Source organism: Megalops cyprinoides, chromosome 15, assembly GCF_013368585.1.
Source record: "Megalops cyprinoides isolate fMegCyp1 chromosome 15, fMegCyp1.pri, whole genome shotgun sequence".
In the NCBI taxonomy this organism is placed as follows: Eukaryota; Metazoa; Chordata; class Actinopteri; order Elopiformes; family Megalopidae; genus Megalops; species Megalops cyprinoides.
The window spans coordinates 24,405,051-24,424,082 of record NC_050597.1 but is presented as its reverse complement, the minus strand read 5'-3'; the positions used below and the strand labels follow the sequence as shown (position 1 = coordinate 24,424,082).

General features: G+C 52.3%; 1 protein-coding gene across 1 annotated transcript; it reads right to left on the bottom strand.

Moving 5' to 3' along the window:
- Window positions 1-711: 711 nt before the first annotated feature.
- On the bottom strand, window positions 712-18,057 carry ndst2a (N-deacetylase/N-sulfotransferase (heparan glucosaminyl) 2a). The gene is made up of 13 exons (XM_036546910.1): window positions 16,929-18,057; window positions 9,790-9,877; window positions 8,187-8,341; window positions 6,404-6,589; window positions 5,585-5,713; window positions 4,343-4,525; window positions 3,838-3,934; window positions 3,561-3,684; window positions 2,906-3,080; window positions 2,537-2,707; window positions 2,012-2,121; window positions 1,594-1,696; window positions 712-859 (listed from the first exon to the last, which is right to left on the bottom strand). The coding sequence occupies exons 1-13, from the start codon at window positions 17,940-17,942 to the stop codon at window positions 734-736; spliced, it is 2,661 nt and encodes an 886-aa protein (XP_036402803.1). The 5' UTR covers window positions 17,943-18,057; the 3' UTR covers window positions 712-733.
- Window positions 18,058-19,032: the final 975 nt, after the last annotated feature.

Genomic DNA, 19,032 nt, shown 5'->3' with positions numbered 1-19,032 from the left:
GTGACCTTCCGTTGCTCCTCGCAGGCCTGGCAGCCCTGGCACCGGGGAGAGTAGCAGCAGCAGCGCTGGGTGCTCCACACGCGCCTGTGTTTAGAACTGCGCTCCTTTCAGCCCGCTCCCACCCACCCCCAACCCAAAATATACAGCCGTTTGAAAAAATGTACAACGTTTTACAATCATTCTTCAAAGGAACTATAAGAGATGGGGGCATGGCCTCGCTGGAGTCTCTAGTCCATCCCTGTCAGCCGGTAGTGTTTCCCATCTAGCCAGACTCTGATTGGCTGGCTTCGCTGGGTTAATAGGGAGGGTGGTGACCGGGGGGGTGTGGCCATTTCAACCGCTGTCCAGTCATGGTGTCGGAACATCAAGTCCAACCAATGATGGAGGGGGAAAACAAGTTCATACTTTTGAAAAAGAAAAAAAAAAATAAGGTGCAGGGGCGGTTTCTATGGTCCGTTCGTGGGCTCCACCGTCAAAGCCCTCGTTAAGACTGCGCCACATTCACGTTCTCAGTTCGCTCCCATGAGCCTTTGCTGTGACAAGAGTCTGGGGCAGGAGAGGAGAGGCCAGCGTGTGGGGCGTCCGTCCCCTCGTCCGCTCTCCTGTAGTGATTTGTTTTCGGTGGTGGACTCGCCTGGCCCGCTCTGCCCTGCCCGCCCTGCCCCGCCCCGCCCCCCTCATGTTGCCCCCCCCCCCTCCATCCCCCTCCCGGGACGCGGTGCGCGCTCCGACCTCAGCTCCAGCTGGTGTTCTGTAGCTCCGCCCTCAGCCAGGTGGGCAGGCCCTGGCCCAGGCGGTTCAGCAGCTTCAGCAGCTCCATGTTGTGCTCGCGGTAGAACTCCGTCAGGAAGGAGCGGGTCTGCAACAGAGAGCAGAGGCAGGGGGGTCAGAAACGGGAGGGTCTGTACTGAGGAAAAAACAGGCAGGCACAAACCTGCATCTACGTTTACATTTATCCACTTGGAAGACACTTTTATCCAAAGCGACTTACGAGTGAGGCCGTGTACAACACAAGCGAAAAACCATAAGGAGTCAACAATATTAGAAGCATCTCTCCCCAGCCTGACCCCCGCCTCCCCCCAGGCTCCAGTTAACCTGCATAGATCCCCTCTCCCCTGAAATTCACTCTCACCACACTGCACCAGAGCAAAGTTACGTTTCAATTGTGTTGCTGAACAAATAATTCTGCGTAATTTTCTCCCGTTGTCCAGCCTCCTGTGAAGGGCTGAGAGAGAGGCCTTGTTCACAGAGGGCTCATTATGCTGCCCATTGTGTGGAGCCTGTCGCACGCTAAGCTAACACGCTCACCGAACATGACTCAGCCCGTGCTCCCAGCACCGTTCACCTCTGCTGACCGGCTCGCCCGCGCCAACATCTGGCCCCGGACGCTGAGCAGCGCTGACAGAGGAAGGGGCAAGGGGGTGGGGTGTTGTTTTGCGGTCGAACGCATTGCCGCACGCTCCTGGCCTCGCAGAGACCTTACCAGAGCCCTGAGTCACAGACACGTGGCCGTGACCTTGCTTTTGGGCCGGCGTGGCACAGGGGGGGTGTTTGGGGTGGTGGTGGTGGTGAGCGACGGGGGCTTGACCTTACCTCCGCCGCCATGTCCGGGTACTTCCTGCCCTTGCTCTTTCCCAAACACTTGGGCCGACCCCCGTCCAGCTTCTGGCACCAGAAACCTTTACTTTCATCGAACCTGCGACACGGGAGAGTCAACAAGAGAATATGTGTGACTGAGAAAGAGAGAGAGAGAGAGAGAGAGAGAGAGAGACACACATAGCATGAGAAAGAAGAGTACTAAATGGGGAGAGAGAGAGGGGGGCAGTATATGTGTGTGTGTGTGTGTGTGTGTGAAAGAGCATGACAGAATGTGAAAGTGAGGAAGAAAGAAGGAGATTGGGAGAGTCTGGCTTTAGAATAACAGGGCTAGCAATGCCTCAAAAAAAGCATGCAAGGAGCACATGCATGTAGACACTCTGCCCAGCAGAGGGCAGCAGAGAGCAGAACTCACGCCAGTGCCTGGGTGTAGTTGAAGATGGGAGTCACCCCCAGGAACCTCTGGACTCCCTCCATCACCAGTGCAGGGTTAGTGCGTAGCTGGGCACCGTCCACTATCAGCAGCTGGAGTCAGAAAGGTCAGAGCTCAGGTCAAAAGTCATAGGTCATGGGTAAGGTGTGTGTGAGAGTGTATGCAGTGTAGCGTAGCGGTTAAGGAGCAGGACTCGTAACCGAAAGGTTGCCGGTTCTATCCCCGCTGGGACACTGCTGCTGTACCCTTGGGCAAGGTACTTAACCCACAGCTGTCTCAGTAAATATCCAGCTGTATAAATGGATAACATTGTAAAGAGCTGTAACCTATGTAAGTCGCTTTGGATAAAAGCGTCTGCCAAATGAATAAATGTAAATGTATGCGTGTGCATGCATGCATGCAAGGTCTTGGTACCTGGCCGGGCTGGCAGTGTGTATGTATGTGTGTGTGTGTAGGCACCGGGTGCCTGGCTCGGTTTTGTGTGTGTGTGTGTGTGTGTGTGTGTACCTGGCTGGGTGGGTAGTGCTGCAGCCAGCGCTCCAGGTGTGTGGCGTAGGCCCCGGGGGCCAGGCTGCGGCGCTGCAGGGTCAGGAGCTCAGGGGAGGCGGAGGGCCCGGCCGTCACCACCTGGTGGAAGGTGTAGTTGAGGGCAGCGGGGTCCTGGTGAGCTCGCTGATGCTGCACGCAGAGAGAGAGAGAGAGAGAGAGAGAGAGAGAGAGAGAGACGGGGAGATTAATCAACAGCCCTGCTGCTGCACCTTCACATCCACACGGCAGCACACAACCACACCGCTGACAACACACCACTGCCTCTGCTGAAGATGTGTGAGGTCACGATTCAACTCCGGGAGGGGGCGCCCCCTGGTGGAGACTGACCTGGTACCAGGAGTACGCCCGGTCGGCCGGGTTGATGAGCAGCGCCAGGATCTTGGCTCTGGGCAGCAGGGCGGCCGCCCTCCTCGGGGTCACCTCCGAGTCCAGGTAGTTGGCGCTCTTCTCGAACATGAAGTCTGTGCTGGCGTTGGAGGGGAAGGGGAAGAAGTCCATGTACCTGCAGGACGGGAGGGGGCAGAGTCAGACAGCGGCCTTCGACCTCGAGAGTACGAGACGAGAACACCCCTCGCGGGAAGAGAAGGCGCAAGGTCGTCTCCATCTGCCTGGCCCAATTTCACAGCTGGGTGTGGCAGCTCGGTCCTTCAGTCGCCCCCTTCTTATTAACAAGGATGAGCTCACGCGGCACGGAACACATTCATCTCTGGGGATTCATTTTAAAAGGGGATCCTCGTCAGGTCTCGGAGGTGAGGGCCGTTTTGGATGCCGCTGGCTCCAGGCAGGTCGGAGCTGTGATGAGCATTAAACAGAAGGTAGGGGCCGCTGTCAATCTGTCACGGCGATAAGGTGACGGGGGCGGCGGGGGTGTGCGGCGGGGGGAGTTTAATTAGAGCTGTCTCTGTGTTCTGACGGCCCTGCCCTTGACCCCTGTAGAGGGTGAGGAAAGGTGGGGGGAGCCGGGTGAAGGGTAGAGGGTTACCAGTCGATGCCGTTGTGGTAGTTGGGCCCGTTGAAGAACTGGATCTCCTCGAAGGTGGTCGGGCTGGGGAAGTTGCCGGTGATGGCCGGGTGGAGGGTGAGGAAGGAGTGTAGCGCCGTCGTGCCTGAATGGTGAGGAAGAGGAGGCACCATCATCATCAGTCACGCGATTCATCACTTTAACGTACAGTTTAATATGCAGAATTTCAAAACACCTGAATGGTGCCATTTAATTTTGCTGTAGCAAAAAAGACCTCCGTTTGGAGGCCGGAGCTTACCAGTTTTCTGTGGACCGATCACCAGGAATTTGGGCAGCCTGTCACAGGTCTTCTCCTTGGACCAGATGTCTTTGTGTCTCTTGTCGTGGCAGGGATTCTGGAGAGGAGGGGAATGTTATTGGCACAGTCTGTCTATGTACCGACGCTCTGAACTGAGCAGTAACGAAAACATTGCCACTTTATTGTACTTTGACAATGGATTGTTCTTTTTCAAAATATTTCAAATGAAACTAAGTAAAGCCGTCAATATTAAGAGAATAAAGCTGACTTATCCCCTTGTGAAAAGTGGCATTTATTGAAAATGTCAGTGACAAAAAAAAAAAACCTACAGCTATTTAACTTTCCTCCACTAACCAAAAATCCATTAAATGCAAAAAAGCCAAATATGATTTACATATATTTACTCATGTAAACCAATAAAGGATCACGGGAAACACTGGCAGTGAAAATGAAAGCCTAGCAGCTGCGCCTTCACAGGGAAGAACAACGATGTCATTCCACGCACTTGCCACAAGGGGTCCCTCTCCTCCGGGAAGATCTGGAAGTACTTCTCGGCCAGCTGCACCGGGGGCAGGGTCTGCAGGCGCAGGTTGGTCCAGCACTGCACGAACTTCACCAGCGACTCGAAGGTGTACAGGCCCAGCCGGTCGTTCCCGTAGTTGGACAGGTGAGTCATGAAGATGCTTATCTGTGCACAGGAACCCGGGCAGACGGCAGGTGAGAGAGGGTTTAGAGCTATTACTATTAGTATTACTGCCATTTTTGGACACCTTTAGTTAATGTACATAATGATTTGTGCATAGCCAGGGACTTTTTTTTGGACAAATAAATAAGAATAACTTTACACAAGAGTAATAATTTCTCTTATGAAACTGAACTATCTATAAGGCATTTAAAAAATTCTACAGGGAACACCTGTATTGTATGTTATTGCAGGCCATGACCTGACGATAACCATTTATTCAATCCAACAGAAAGGACACGGTCTGTATGCAAGGGTGTGTCAGAAACATAATAAAGACAGAAACTCTAGTCAAACCTGTAATACAGATAGCACACACGCTACTCTCAAGCCTGCACGATGCAAAAACGTACATGGTAGTCAAATAACTCCCTGTACTTATCTTCAACTCTTGAGACTTCAACAGGGCAGTTCATATATTGATCTTTTGTCTGTTCCCAAGTGAAATAAACATTATCACACTATTTATCACATTATTTTATTGCACTATTCAAACTTGGTCTGGTCACTTGTAACCGGGTTAGAGGTGCTTTTGAAGTATTCTGTCAGATGAGGTGTAGCGTGATGTTAGTTCAAGAAACGAAAGCAAAAAGCCAAAACGGTACTATCAACATGGATGTTCTCTTTCTCAATCTTCAGGTAAAGTTTATAGGTACCTCCCGCTGGACATTATTCAGCTTCTGTGCTACCCAAGACTTTCTTCCGTGTATTTTTTTTTTTAATTTCGGCTTCCTGCATCCTTTTCTCTTGTGTAGAAAAAAATGCTTCAAACTTCAAACATTTTGTTTTGCGTTTGTTTGTATTGAATTTGGCTCATTTTTTTCCTTGTTTTGTACTTGTTACCTTCCAGAAATGTGACATTGCGTTACCTCGCGAGAGGTGTAATCTGGTGTTATCTCGCATAGGTTGTAGTGTGGGGTTATGGCAGGTGAGGTGCCTCTGGGTAACTGTGTGTGGTAGCGCCCATGTCTCTGTGATTGGGGGGGGGTAAACTGGTAAACTCACCGGGTTTAGCAAAACAGTGAGGAAGAGCTCCCCCCCGCGGATGCTCTTGTCCAGCTCTCTGGAGCCTCCGGGGTATTCATTATAAAAGATGGTGTGAGTGAAGAGACCGCACGTCTGCCTGGGCAAAACCTGCAGGAGGCGCCACACATGCACGCACATACACAGACAGACAGACAGACAGACGCACAGGAGAAATCAGTACACTCTGGACTATTCTAAGTCAGAAAGCACTTCACTTCATTACAGCGCTTCACAATGGCCTGACTGAGGGACAGATGAACAATATCACACTGAACAAAGGTGTGAGGCGGTGAAGGCTAAACAAGACCTTCAAAAAGACCAACCCCAGACCCGCCCAATTTGAAGCAATCCTTCCACTACGGACTGGAAGCCGTCAGAGCCATCGCTGCGGGGAGAGCACACCGTAACGGTGTGTGCAGTGCTCAGTCATGCTGTTTGCTCAGGTGATTGACACAGGGTTTAGTGCTGCTTCAAAAAGCCCCACTGGTCCATCGCTAGATAAATAACATGGCCAGATGTTTCAATTTTACTAGCCTGTGTGTGTGTGTGTGTGTGTGTGTGTGTATATCTGTGTGTGTGCGTATCTGTGAGTGTGTGAGTGTGTGTGTGTGCGTATCTGTGAGTGTTGCATATCTGTGAGTGTGTGAGTGCGTGTGTGTGTGCGTATGTGTGTATCTGTGAGTGTGTGCGTATCTGTGAGTGTGTGTATGTGTGCGTGTGTGTGAGTGTGAGTGTGTGTGCGTGTGTGTGAGTGTGAGTGTGTGTGCGTGTAGCAGAAGGCTGTGCAGGTGGTCTCACCTGAATGCCGCTGTGGATGAAGCCGCGGCGGTACCGGGCAGGCCTCAGGTGGGGGTACTCCTCTGTGCTGGTCACCTTGATCCCCCACACCGACTTCCAGGCCTCGTAGAGCTGGCTGTGGACGGGGTACACCCCTGAGTGGTGGGGGGCGACAGCGTAGCCCATGTCTGTGGGAATCCCGTGCTCCTGTGAGGGTTGGGGAGGAAAAGGGGGGGCTGTCAGAAGCAGGTTGGTGGAAAGCCACTCACTCAAAATCAAAAGAAAAACTCACTTTCCCCACTCTCTAGAATGATTCAAACTACGGGGAAAAATGCTTGACAAATCCTGAAAAACAAAGGACATAATTCTACCACTAGAGGGAGCTGGAAGACAGATCATTTAAAGCCAGTGCAACATCAACATCTCTGGACACGCAGAGGTGATCAGTCTGTCTTTTCGGTGTACCTGCTGAATTTTGATAAATCAATAAAAGCTTTAATTGGTGTAGTCTGTTTTAATCTTAGATTTTCATGATGACAGACAACTCAACCCTCACCCCTATGGACAGGTCAAGGGTTCACATTTCTTTCAAACTATAAGTGTTTACTGTGGTCTGGTCACAAACAATGTCGTTTTATTTGCCCTTTGTCAAATTCTTGGGTATAAAACTGTCAGCTCATAATTAAAAGGAAAAGGACTAACCAGGAATCAAATCAGCCCTTAAAACGGATGTTTACAAAGGTTGTAATTTCCTTTTACTTCCCTAATAGCACGTAACCTCAGAATTACAGATAAAAGCTGTCGGCGGGAGTTGGTTTATGATGGCAGTGAAGCAGAGCTTGGGACGCACAGGTGACGTCGTGCTTTTCCCCGCCCGAGCGCAAGGTCACTGGCAGCGTCATTTTACCGCTCTGTCAGAGGGAGCGTTTAGGTGAGCGAGGTTCCAATCACGCCCCCGCAGAGGCTCACGGCCCCGTGATTAAACGGCAGACTTCCCCCGTCTAGGACGGGACAGAGACGCCGTCCGTCACTGTCACTGCTGAGGGGCCGCGCGTGATGTGAATATTCACCCGCCGCGCCTCCCCACCCTCCCGGGGCGAGGAGCTCGGGGGAGTCTGAGTGTGTGCAGAACTCTGCCACAGCTCTTCATGTGTCCCTGTAACCACCAAAAACACCCCCCCCCCACCTCCCCCAACTTGTCGCTGGAAATTCAAAGCTGTCTGTGCTGTCTGAGGTATGGTAGAGTATGGTTAGTGCTTTAAGTGCTGGACTCTGAGTAGAAGGTCCATGGGTTCAAATAATGCACGGGGACTCTGTTGTTTTTACTTTCCATTGAAGTATGTCATCCCATTGTAAATTTCATTATACCACTGAATAAAGCCCCGCCACCCTCGACCCAAGCATCAAGCGCAAGTGTTAACCCTTTCCATTGCCTGCTAAGAAGCCATCACAGTTAATCTGCCTCCAGAATGCAACAACGTGATGTTCAGGTCCGTCAGTGAAAACGCCAGGCCGGGTTAGCTGGCGGAGTGATTACATGAGGCTAGCTGAATTTCAATTGCATTCAGAGGAATTCAGCTAGCAATATGTCAACCAGCCATAAGCAGAAAGCTAGCATTAAACAGGCTATCTGAAATGGTTTGTGGGCAGCTATCAGGACCTTTAAAATAATCCCTCATGTTTATGATGTGGGCTAATTAGGTAAAGTTAATGGCGCGGCAGGTTAATGGAGTCTGCAGCTGGCGTTATGATGGCCGGCGGGCCGGCGGTCCCCCCCCGCGCCCCCCGCGCCCCTGAGGCCCACCTGAGCGAACAGCATGTTGAGCCGCATCTGCTCTGCCAGCACGGTGACGTTGTGGAAGAGGTGCGGCTGCATGTGGCTCCACATGTGGGGGAACCACCAGAACTCCTTTCTGTGCCGCAGCAGCATGTCGTCGCCCCTGTCCTCATCGTCCGTGCCTGTGGGGGGGGGGCAGGGACACTGCTGGTCATCCTCTCGGCGTTTCCATACCACAGCCTCGCATACACTCACACAATGCTCCACCGTAACATTACTGCACACAGCGTTCCCACAACACACCTCCGCATGCACACAACTGTAACATCACTGCACATACAAACGCACTGTTCCCATAACACACCCCTATATACTCACAGAACTGTAACAGCACTGCATATAGAAAACAAGAGTTCCCACGACACATCCTCTTATACCCTGAGCTATAACATTACAGCACACAGAGGGTCACAACGTTCCCACAACGCATACCCTTAAACACTCAGCTATAACATTACCGCACATAGAGGAACATAGCATTCCCACAACACCATCCCCCTATACGCTTAACTGTAACACTTCTGCGTATGCAGCGACAGTTTTCCCCTCATACCCTACTAAACTACTGCAAACATGCACTGAAACTTTGCATTCGCACACTGCACCATTTTATATTTGAAACTGCGATGTATCTGCACGGGGCCTGCGGTTTCACACCTCCTGCCCCCGTATGTGAGCCCGTGTCAGACGAACATGGGGGGGGGTGCGCTCGACCCGCCCATCTCTGCTCACTGCGCACCTCCCATGGCTAGTGCTCAGCTGGGGTGACATACTACAGCCTCACAGTTGTCACACACCTTTGGTACCAAACTCGGCTTCGCAGAACAGCACCTCAGATATTGTTCGCACTGTTTAAAATTACCTGAAGCTGCCAGTGACTCTGGAGTCAAATGACAGGAAAGTTTCCACGAACTCGGTGAGAGGACTTGACGGAAGTTGCTAACAGCATATGCTGGTAAAATGGCAAATTTTAGGGATATTAAAACCCAGGGAAAGTGCTTAATTGGACACACCAAGCCCTGCTTTATGGGGTCCACTCATATTTCTAAGCTGCAGGGTTGAAAGAGCAGGCACCACTGAATTTTCCTTGGGGTTAAATTACAAATAATTACTGACTTTTTATCAGAATGACTCGAAATGCAAAGTTCCACACACAAATAAAGGTTAAATACAGTAATCCTCTGAATAACACCGATCATGTTTAACAGCTCAGCCCGAGGTGACTTTTAAATCTGAGTGCTAGACTGGTGGAGCCAGGAGAACCCTTCAATTACAGAGATTTATGATGCAAGGTCATGTTTCGCATTTCTGAAGTCACCACAGCAAAAACATTCAGCTCTCCAAACCTATTTGTATTGATTACAATTCCAAATGTGTACTTGTGTGACAGACAGTCCAGTTCCTCTGCAAATAGGGCATTCTGTTTCTGAGGGCCGGCGGAAATGCAAGCTGCTGATCCTGTGACCCCATAACCCCTGACAGTGAAACACACACACTCAGGCGCACACACGTACAAGCACACGCGCGCACATGCGCACAAACACACACACTCCACTGGTGCTGCACTTACCAGTGTGGTAGAACTTTCCGGAGAAGCCCAGGTTGAAGGTGAAATTGGGGACCAGTGTTCGTAGTTTGTTTTGGGTGTTGAGGAGAGCCTGTTAAAAGAAGGCAGGGGGCAGGGGTTAATTTAAGCCAAGTCCCGCTTGGGGTTCCAACCCTATTGCTCCCTGAGATGTAGCCGGGCTATAAAGGCTAACAGGAACACAGACTCATCTCCATCATCTGATAAAAGACTCTAATAGTAATGAAAACAGTTTAGAGTTTCACTTTCTGAAAGGCACAATATGTGAGACGCAAATGGAATTTCGTGCCTATAGGTGGCACTGGAGTGCTTGTGATCTGTTAAGGGGATATTTCACAATCGTATTCTTATGTACATGTAATATATACAGTATACATGTATATATTGCACATACACACAAACCATATATAAATACACCAAGTTAAACAGAACCTATGGAGTGAAAACAGGTGTGCAGGTGCCAAAATCCTGCTGGACCTCCAGGCCATATCACACAGAACCTGGTGGACCCTGTCTCACAGTTAAAGAAAACTGGTCAGATAATTTGTAAGGTTTAGCTTGAACAACATCTGTGGGTCTTTTAGTAAGTATCAAAAGGTCTTCAAAACTTGAGCGTGACCATCTTATCAGACACAAACACAAGTACACTGTTAGACTGTATCGCACCAGAAAAATGCAATTAACATGACAAGATCAACTCTGGGACTCTGTAGGTAAGTGCAAATAATTGATCTTGTTTAGATTACAAATGGTCTCCCCACTTTTCCCAATTGTTCATAATGGGCAGGCTTATTTAAGCTCATCGATCTGAGCACGTGTGTGTGCGCACAAGTGTTTGTGTGTTGTGTTTAACAGATTGGTGGCATGTGAGCATATGTATGTGTATTTTTAAAAGGCTGCATGAGTGAGTTTATGTTTTGTACGAGAGGGAGTGTGTATTTGTTAGGCAGGGGGAAGAATGTAAACAGTGTGCCCCCCACGCCCCCCCACCCCTACCCCATTTCCTGTGGACAGAACGGCTTGACCAATCAGCAGCTGGTCACCTGATCCTCCTGGCTGCCGCCAACACGCAAGGCAGATATGTGCTGCATCAGAGGCTACAGAAGTTCACCAAAACCTTCACTTCATCACAGCCAATACCCCCACGGTCACCCTCCCACCCCAGTATCATACATTTAGTGAGGACTCTGAGGCACATTCAAAAAAGGGAGAGATTAAAAAACAAACAAACAAAAAAATCTCTACAAGTGTTTCATTTTTAGCTGGCTCATGAGTTATATCTGAAGTGGCTGTGCATAACAAAGTTAAATCCTGTCCCCTGTGTGTTCACTGATTGCACAGTTATTAAAATTATGCATATCTTGAGTGTTCAGTTTCTTTCCAAGTTATATACTGTACATTCCAACACGAAATCCGAGAAATCTTTCGGTTGTGTGTTTGCTTGAGCCTATAGGAATCTTAGAGTAACGAGAGCAGATATAGACCGTGATGGGCTCCAACGCCGGAGAACAAAAATATACAAAAGAAAACTGCGTTTTTCATTTTCTACTCCCCTTAATTTCCTCGCGTGAGTATTTTTGTTTTCATAAAAACGATGCTGCCCCGCAGTGAAAACAGCCGCAGAGCTGCCGGTTTTTCAAACGCCGGAATAATAAATTCTCTCACGGACTAACGCAGTCTGCAAAACCCGCAGATCTCCTGCAAGCCCGTCGGCCGGGGCTGATCTGCTGCCCTCGCTCCACCGCGTAGCGCGCGCGGTTTTTGGGGCGGGTTCGCGGGTTGGGTTGGTTCGCGCGTGACGAGATGTGAGCGGAACCGAGCGTGGCGACGGCGAGGAGGGGAGAAAGTTAGGGCGTGGGCGGCGTGAAAAGCGCCGCCCGGGGAGGGGTGCAGGCATTCGTTTGAAGCCGGAGAAGGCGGCCTGTTGCTGAGGCAGGCGTGTGACAAAGGCCGCGCTGCACGTTCATGCCTCCGGTACGCTAGCCGCGTGCCGAGACGCGCGTGACTCAACACGATGTTTCCGTATTCCTACAGTGGCGTTACTGATCACAAACCAACATGCTGACTGGCGTGATGATTTCCTCTATCGTGGCAGACGGACTGTCCCATTCCAGAACACTGTAGCCCAGGCAACAAAGGAGGGCGGGTCTGTGTGTTGTTTACAACTCCGTGGTGCCATAGGACCCCAGATTACCTCAGGTGCTTCCTGTGAACTCCTACAAAACAGATAAGACCCCCCCCCCCTTTCCACATATGTATACCCACAAGAAGAGCAGAACAGCCAATCAGCTGCCGGTCACCCGATCCCTCTGGCTGTTAATGACACATGATGCGGTACCCTCCTGTGACCTCCTAGAAGACCAGTAACACCCCCTCTTCTAACAACCACAAAGAAAGGCAATTTAGGTTTTGCACGCGTCGCTTCCGGTTCCAGAGCACTGAAGTGCGTCGGGAGCCATCGGGGCGGCATTTAGGAGAAGCCAATGCAAACGATGCAGGCGGCCAAGCTAAATAAAACAGAGGCCTGGAGCTAGGGGCGCGAGGGGCCGAGCGAGCGCGGGGCGGCAGCCCGGGGCCGAGTGCCGAAGGAGCGGGCAAAGGGGCGGGGTGCGGGGGGGAGGGAAGCGGGCGCAAACCGTCGAGCACGCCAGCTGGCGGGGAGTCGGCGAGGGGTCACCGAGAGCATGGGCTGCCGTTTGCTGCCCGGGACATGCGTGGCAATGGAATTTCATTTTTCGCCCCGCTCGGTGTACGCGTGTTCTGTTCACCGTGTGCTATAACCCACGGCTTTTGATGTCTCGGCGCTCCCTTGTTTTTTGAGTTCCGCCCGCGGAAAACGGGGAAATGTCAAGTTCGGCCTAAATCCTGCCTGGCTCGCCTTTCGGCAGCTCCGCAGACTCAATCCAGTGTGATTATCCAACTTAAGCCTGTGGACTGTGTCCCAGCGCCGGCGGACCGCGAGACCGTCAGCAGCAGTAGATTTATCACCGCTTCTGTCTTGGACTCCGCTGGGGTACGGCTTTGGAAAGGGCGCCACGAGGGAGAGACAAAGCCGACCGAATTAAGTTCCCCTTTCCAGAGAAATCAAACAGCCCCATCTGAGATGTCTGACAACTTCCACTGAAAATAAGACTGAGTGCAAGGGCACAGTGACCATCAAGACCGCCTGTCAAAGTGTCGAACAGAGACGTAACACGAGGAGAAACCTGGCGACTCTGCGTCGACTCAGTGGAGACCAAGAATAACGTCACGTGATTACAGAAGAAGCAAAAGCAGACGGGGTACGTGACTTCACGTGTAAACCTAAAAAAGAGGTGCACAACCCGAGTGTTTCTGTCCCTTCTGCGAAGGACTGTGACGAGGGGCACGGCCCCCTCGCAACTGAGGGCATTTGATTAGAAATCGGATGCTTGACAGTCTACCGCTAGTTTCTCGCTTGTGTCCTTTTTATTTTCCCCAGCTGCAGTTTCCCGTTGGTTGTGTCAGTAAAGGAACAGAACGCAAGCCTACGTAGAAGCGTGGGAGACAGTGTCACATCAGATCTTCAGGACATTTCTATTTACGGTGATGTGCTCTTAATGAAGATGCCGGAGAGCTTTTGCAAGTGTTTTCGCAAGTCATAACAGGGGTTTTTCAGCAAAAACAGAAACAGTGATGCTTTGGTAATGGCTGAATCTGCTCCCTGAAGTGCATCCTTGTCTATCTGTGACCACTTGCTGTTATTTCATTATGACCTAAATTGATCCCTGTTTCTCTGTTTGTATACAATTTACTTAATGACTATGTCACTGTTCAGTCTGGGGTGACTGAAAGAGAAGCTGCTGCTCGACTGTGTATGAAAAGCCTCGGGTTTTGTTTAAAGCGCGGTCATTCGTTTTCCACTCGGGAGACGTAAAATGTGTTCAGCTCTGTTAAACTTACACATCAACTAACCTGACTGTATTTAAACAGCGGCTTTCCTTATCTGAAGGTTTGTGTACTCCGTGTTGCCAGAAGACATCTATCAGAAGAAGGCTGAGGGATCACAGCTTGGCACCGGAGCTAGGGCTGTCTCTGAACCACAGTCTTACTGTGTGTGTGTGTGTGTGTGTGTGTGTGTGTGTGTGTGTGTGTACGCATGCCCATGTATTAATAGTGTGCGCATCTGTATGTGTGTGTTCTAACAGTACAAGAGTGTGTGTGTGTCTGTGCTGATGTGCATACATTACATGTGTGTAACAGTAGGCATGTACCTGTGTGAGTGCCTTTGCTTGTTTGTGTGTGTGTGTGTGTGTGTGTGTACGTGTATATGCATGCATGTTGTAGTTACTGTATGTACTGTGTGCCTGTCTGTGTACGTGTGCATTTTAGAGATCGTGTGGGTGTGCGGATGTGGGTGTGAGTGTGTGCGTGCATGCATGTATGTGTGTGTGTGTAACACAGAAGTGTGTGTGTGTGTGTGTATATAACACAGAAGAGTGAGTGTGTGTGTGTGTGTGTGTGTGTGTATATATATATATATAAAACACAGAAGAGTGAGTGAGTGAGTGTGTGTGTGTGTGTGTGTGTGTGTGTGTGTGTGTGTGTGTGTGTGCACGCGCGCTGACGCTGGCCGAGGCTGTGAAAGCAGCTTTAGTGCTTAGAAAGTGTGCTGAGGCTGCAGAGTGAGAGCAGCGGGGATAAGCTCTCCACTACAGCCCAGCCTCTGTGACAGCTACCTGAGGTGATTACCATCTCAACAAACACAGCCTACAGCCGCCACAGGTAACACAAACGCCACAGCAAACGCATTACAAAAACCCTGTAACACACCTCATTAACAACACCAACAACAATAATAATACCACGAGCTACCACAGCAGCAGCAGCAGCAATAACAACAGGGCTCGCCCGAATAACAATACCGTTCCCGCTAATAATACGGCTACTCCCACTACTGATGCTAATAAGTTTAATTAGCCTTCTCCTCTCCATGTAATTAAATCTCTCTGTCTGGCCAGTGCAGGCAGGGTGCATTCCATCTCATTAGAAACTGCGCAAAATCGACGCATTCATCAATTCCTTTGGTATAGCGCCACGCGCGATATGACAGTCACAGGGCGTTTCTGCACAGGGCGGTGAGTGAGGGTGAGATAAATAAAAGGAGGTCAAAAAAGAGGGAAACGGTGAAGCCTAAAACACCTGTGCCAGGACTGACGCTTCAGGCTCGGACCCGGCGCCGTGTCTGTGCCTCAGTGCCCAGGGTGAGGGCTGGGTGTGCTCGCCGTCTGGGGGCTAAAACGGGCGAGGCCACCGAGCGACGGGGTGCTGTGTGACGCTGACGTGTCTGCCACTTGCACCGCGCGCTGACCTGGCACACGGAAGTGTCAGAAAACATGGGCGGCGACACCTTTGCGCTGGCACCAGCCTCAGACGCGTTGGGTCCCGAGGCCCGTCTGGAAGCACGCGCACAGCCACGCTGGGGTTAGGCAGCGCGCCCTCTCTGTGAGAGCCCAACAGCCCTGCCTGCGTTCGTTTATTTCCGAGTCTGCTGTATAAGACGAGCGGCAGGCAGCGGGTCGCTTATGCTGCATTTTAAATCGCATGTATCGATGCGGCTCCATCTCAAGGGGGATTTCAGAGCACGCACTCAACATCAACCATCCCACCTCCACATCAAATATGCGTGGCCGGCTGTCCGCTGGCAGGTTACCACATCTGCACAAGTCAATACATTCAAGAGCGCTCCCCCCCAAAATCACAAACCTTCCATAACTACTGGACGATATGTACGCAGGGAAACCGCATACATATGCATGGAGAGTCCTTGCCGTTTTTTTTCCCTGCTTGCTTATGCATCTGTTGCTGGTGCCGACTCAGATCAAACCTGAGTCGTATGAAGCTGAAGACAGGCTAATTAATTGCCTGATCGACTCCGGCGAATCCCCGCCCCCCCCGGCTCCTTGTTCGGGGGACGACCCGCTCAAACACAGCTGCGCCCGTCGCCGAGAGACCGGCCCCGCTCTCCGTCCCCCCGCAGCAGCGCTCTAAAAAGAGGCCTAATTAAAGCTCCCGTTATTTTTATTAATTGCGTTAACTCCGTCTGATCCGCTCGGGCGGAGGAGAGGCCCGGGGCGACGTTCCTCCCGCTCGTCCGTGATAAAAAGCGAGGGGACGCAGCGGCAGGAAGAGGCGCCGCTAACAAGCGGGCGGGGGGGCAATCAGAGTGCCGGGAGGACGACACGGATGCAGAGCAGCACGCGTCTGCTTTTTGTCACTTTCAATTACCCTGGATTTTATTAAGAAGCGGGCAGAGTTCTGCCGCAGTGATTACGGGGTTGGGGGGGGGGGGGGCAGGGGGGCGGCTCGGGGGGGGCGCAGGGCAGACCCGAAACGCGCAGCGGGCCTGCCGAACGGAGGGGCGCCCCGGGCTGATCGTGCAAACGCACTTTGGCAAGGACGTCTTGAGACGTTATTTGCAGCCCTGTCTGAAGCGCCCCCCCCCCCCCCCCCCCCGCGTAAAACAAAACACGGCAGGTCCCCGCTTGCTGCGCCGCGTGTCTACTTTCGAGACGTCTCCTTGGGGCTCTAGGGACCGCTCCGTTTGAAATTAGCTGGCGGGCGACACATTTACGACCCTGTAAAACTGCTCAGTCGGCATATACATGTGACCGAGAGGTAAACAGCACCGTGTTTTGTGCCTTTAATTTGCGAATTTACTGTTTATAACTTTGTGACGTTTGCAATGTGCGCATGATACAGAAACAGCCTCGGTGTCATGTTGATGCTATTCACAAGCCTTGTGACATTTCGCTCTAATAGAACTCTGGGTGAATTTATGCTTGAACAAAAAAAAAAGACTTGATATTTCATCGTAACAGTTTTAGTTTTTTAAATGAGAAACAAAGATGACTGATATTTTCTAGCATTGCAAATTTCAGAATGGGATTTCTTGCGATTTTTAGACGTAACATTTTAACAAGGGGTGTGTGCCAATTTGAAAATATCTATACGCTGACCTACAGGAGTTAAACACCACTTCCATTTTAATATGTGGTAATCCACCTTTGAGAATATTCAGGATTCTTCAGCACAATGTAAAAACCCATGGGTGACTAGGTTTCTGCGCTGCCCTGGGGCAATGGGGCGCGAGGCGCGGGGCTCACCTCCACATCGGACACCTTCATGCGGGTGCCCTCCTTGCCCACGAAGATGTCGTCCACGTCCACCAGGAGGTAGCGCTCCAGAGACAGGCAGAGCCGCTTGCCCGTCAGGTAGGCGATGGCGTCCACGAAGACGAGCTTGTGCAGCCAGAAGGAGAGGTTGTTGCCGAAGAGCACCCGCTGGATGCCGTCGTGCAGGCCCAGGTCCTGCACCACGGTGGCGTGGGCGGCCCGCTGGGGCCCCGCGTGCGGCAGCGACTCCGACGACTTGGTGCTGGCCAGGAGCACCGGCTCGTAGGTGCTGTGGTTGGACTGGAAGACGGTCCAGTCGTCGCCGGGCAGCGGGCCCTGCTCCACCTCGTTGGCGCGGGTGATGTAGAGCAGCGGGGCGGCCGGGTTGATGCGGTAGTCCCGGAGCCCCAGGTTGGAATGCAGGTAGAGGGGGAAGCCCTTGAGCTGGGCGCTCAGCAGCGAGTTCTCGTTGGCCTTGAAGAAGCCCACGATGCCCACGCCGTACTCCACGCAGTACTTGTCCAGCAGGTCGCGGTTCCAGGCGTCCAGGTTGACGTACTTGAGGATGTTCTCGTAGATGACGAGCGCGTAGCGGCCCCGGTCGCGCTCCGTCAGCGTGGGCATGTCGCCCTTCCCCGGGGCGATCTCTGTCCGGTACTTGAAGCGGCTGGACTCCAGGATGGCCACGATCTCCTGGCCCAGCTGGGAGTAGATGCTCTCCACGAACACCAGCACCACGGGCTCGGTGCGCGAGTTGTCCACGGCCTTGATGAAGCGGCGGCTGGCCTGCGCGGGCAGGAAGAGGGGCGCCCGCTGCGCCCCGCCCGGCGCCGCCGCCCCGCAGTCGCTGAAGGGGAGGGGCGGCGCCTCCTTGATCTTGGGGCTGTTGCTGACGTAGTAGGCCAGGAAGGCCATGGAGAGCAGGCAGAAGACGATGAGCGCCAGGATGAGGCGGTGGAGCTCCAGCTGCCTCACGCTCCGCACCAGCTTCCACGCGCCCACCATGGCAGCGGGGAGAGGGCCGGCGGGGGAGGGGCGGAGGCGGGGCCCGGCGGGATCGGAGGGCGGGGGGGTCGTCGGCGGGGGCGGGGGCGGTCGGCGACGGAGGAAGAGGAAACAAAGGAGGAGGAAGAGGAGGAGGGCTGAGCGGCAGACACTGACACTAAGTTCTGCTCAGAAAGAGCCATTTACGCTAGGTCACCATGGCCCCCATAGCCCATGACTCGTGCAGCTACGTCTCTTTCTCCCTCTCTCTCCCTGTGCACAGTTCTCTGTACCCGAGCGCAGTGTTGTCCTCTACAAGGCTCCGGTCCTTATCGTTCCTCTCCTCCTCAGGAGACTAAGCCTTCTGCGGCCGTCTCCTCTCTCTCTCCCTCTGCCACTCGCTCTATCACTCCCCTCCTGTGTTTCCTAAGAGGATTGTGTGTCTCTCTCTCTCTTTCTCTCTCCGCCCCTCTCAGCCACTCCTCCTCTCCCTCCCTTCCCCCTTACAGGTCAGCTGCCCTCACCCCCCTTCCCGCCTCGGTCTCCCGCTCCTCGTGTGCCCCGACAAAACGCAAAAAGCCCGGCCGCGGGGGGGGGGGCCCCGTTGGTTTTAGCGGCGGGGGGGGGACCTCCCTCCCGCGGTCCCGTCTCCCTCTGCGGGTCCTCAGCAGGCCCTCCACGTCCTGTCCATCCCGAGAGCGGTCACTCAGGCTGTGGCGCACGCCGTCTCTGATCCTCTGGGGAGCCCCAGACTGGTCATTCCTGGGGTGCGGCTGGGGGGCAGCCCACACCTAGGAAAGGGAGGGAGAGAAAAGGGAAGAGAGCAGTTAGACCATGACCGATAGGCTCTCCACACATTTAACTCTTACTGAAAACACTGCTGACTTCACAACCTTGCTACAGTCCAGGTAGCAGGTAAAATGTAAATGTAGCAGGTAAGATGCAAATGTGCGTCATTCCAAGAACACAGCAGGTCCCCTGCTATCAGGAAAGAACACCACCGAGCAATCAATTTATTTTTCAGAAATTAATAATTTAATTTAAAAAATAAATAAATATATAAAATGCCCCAGCCTCTTAATTAAAATATATTAACTTCTTCCGCATACCT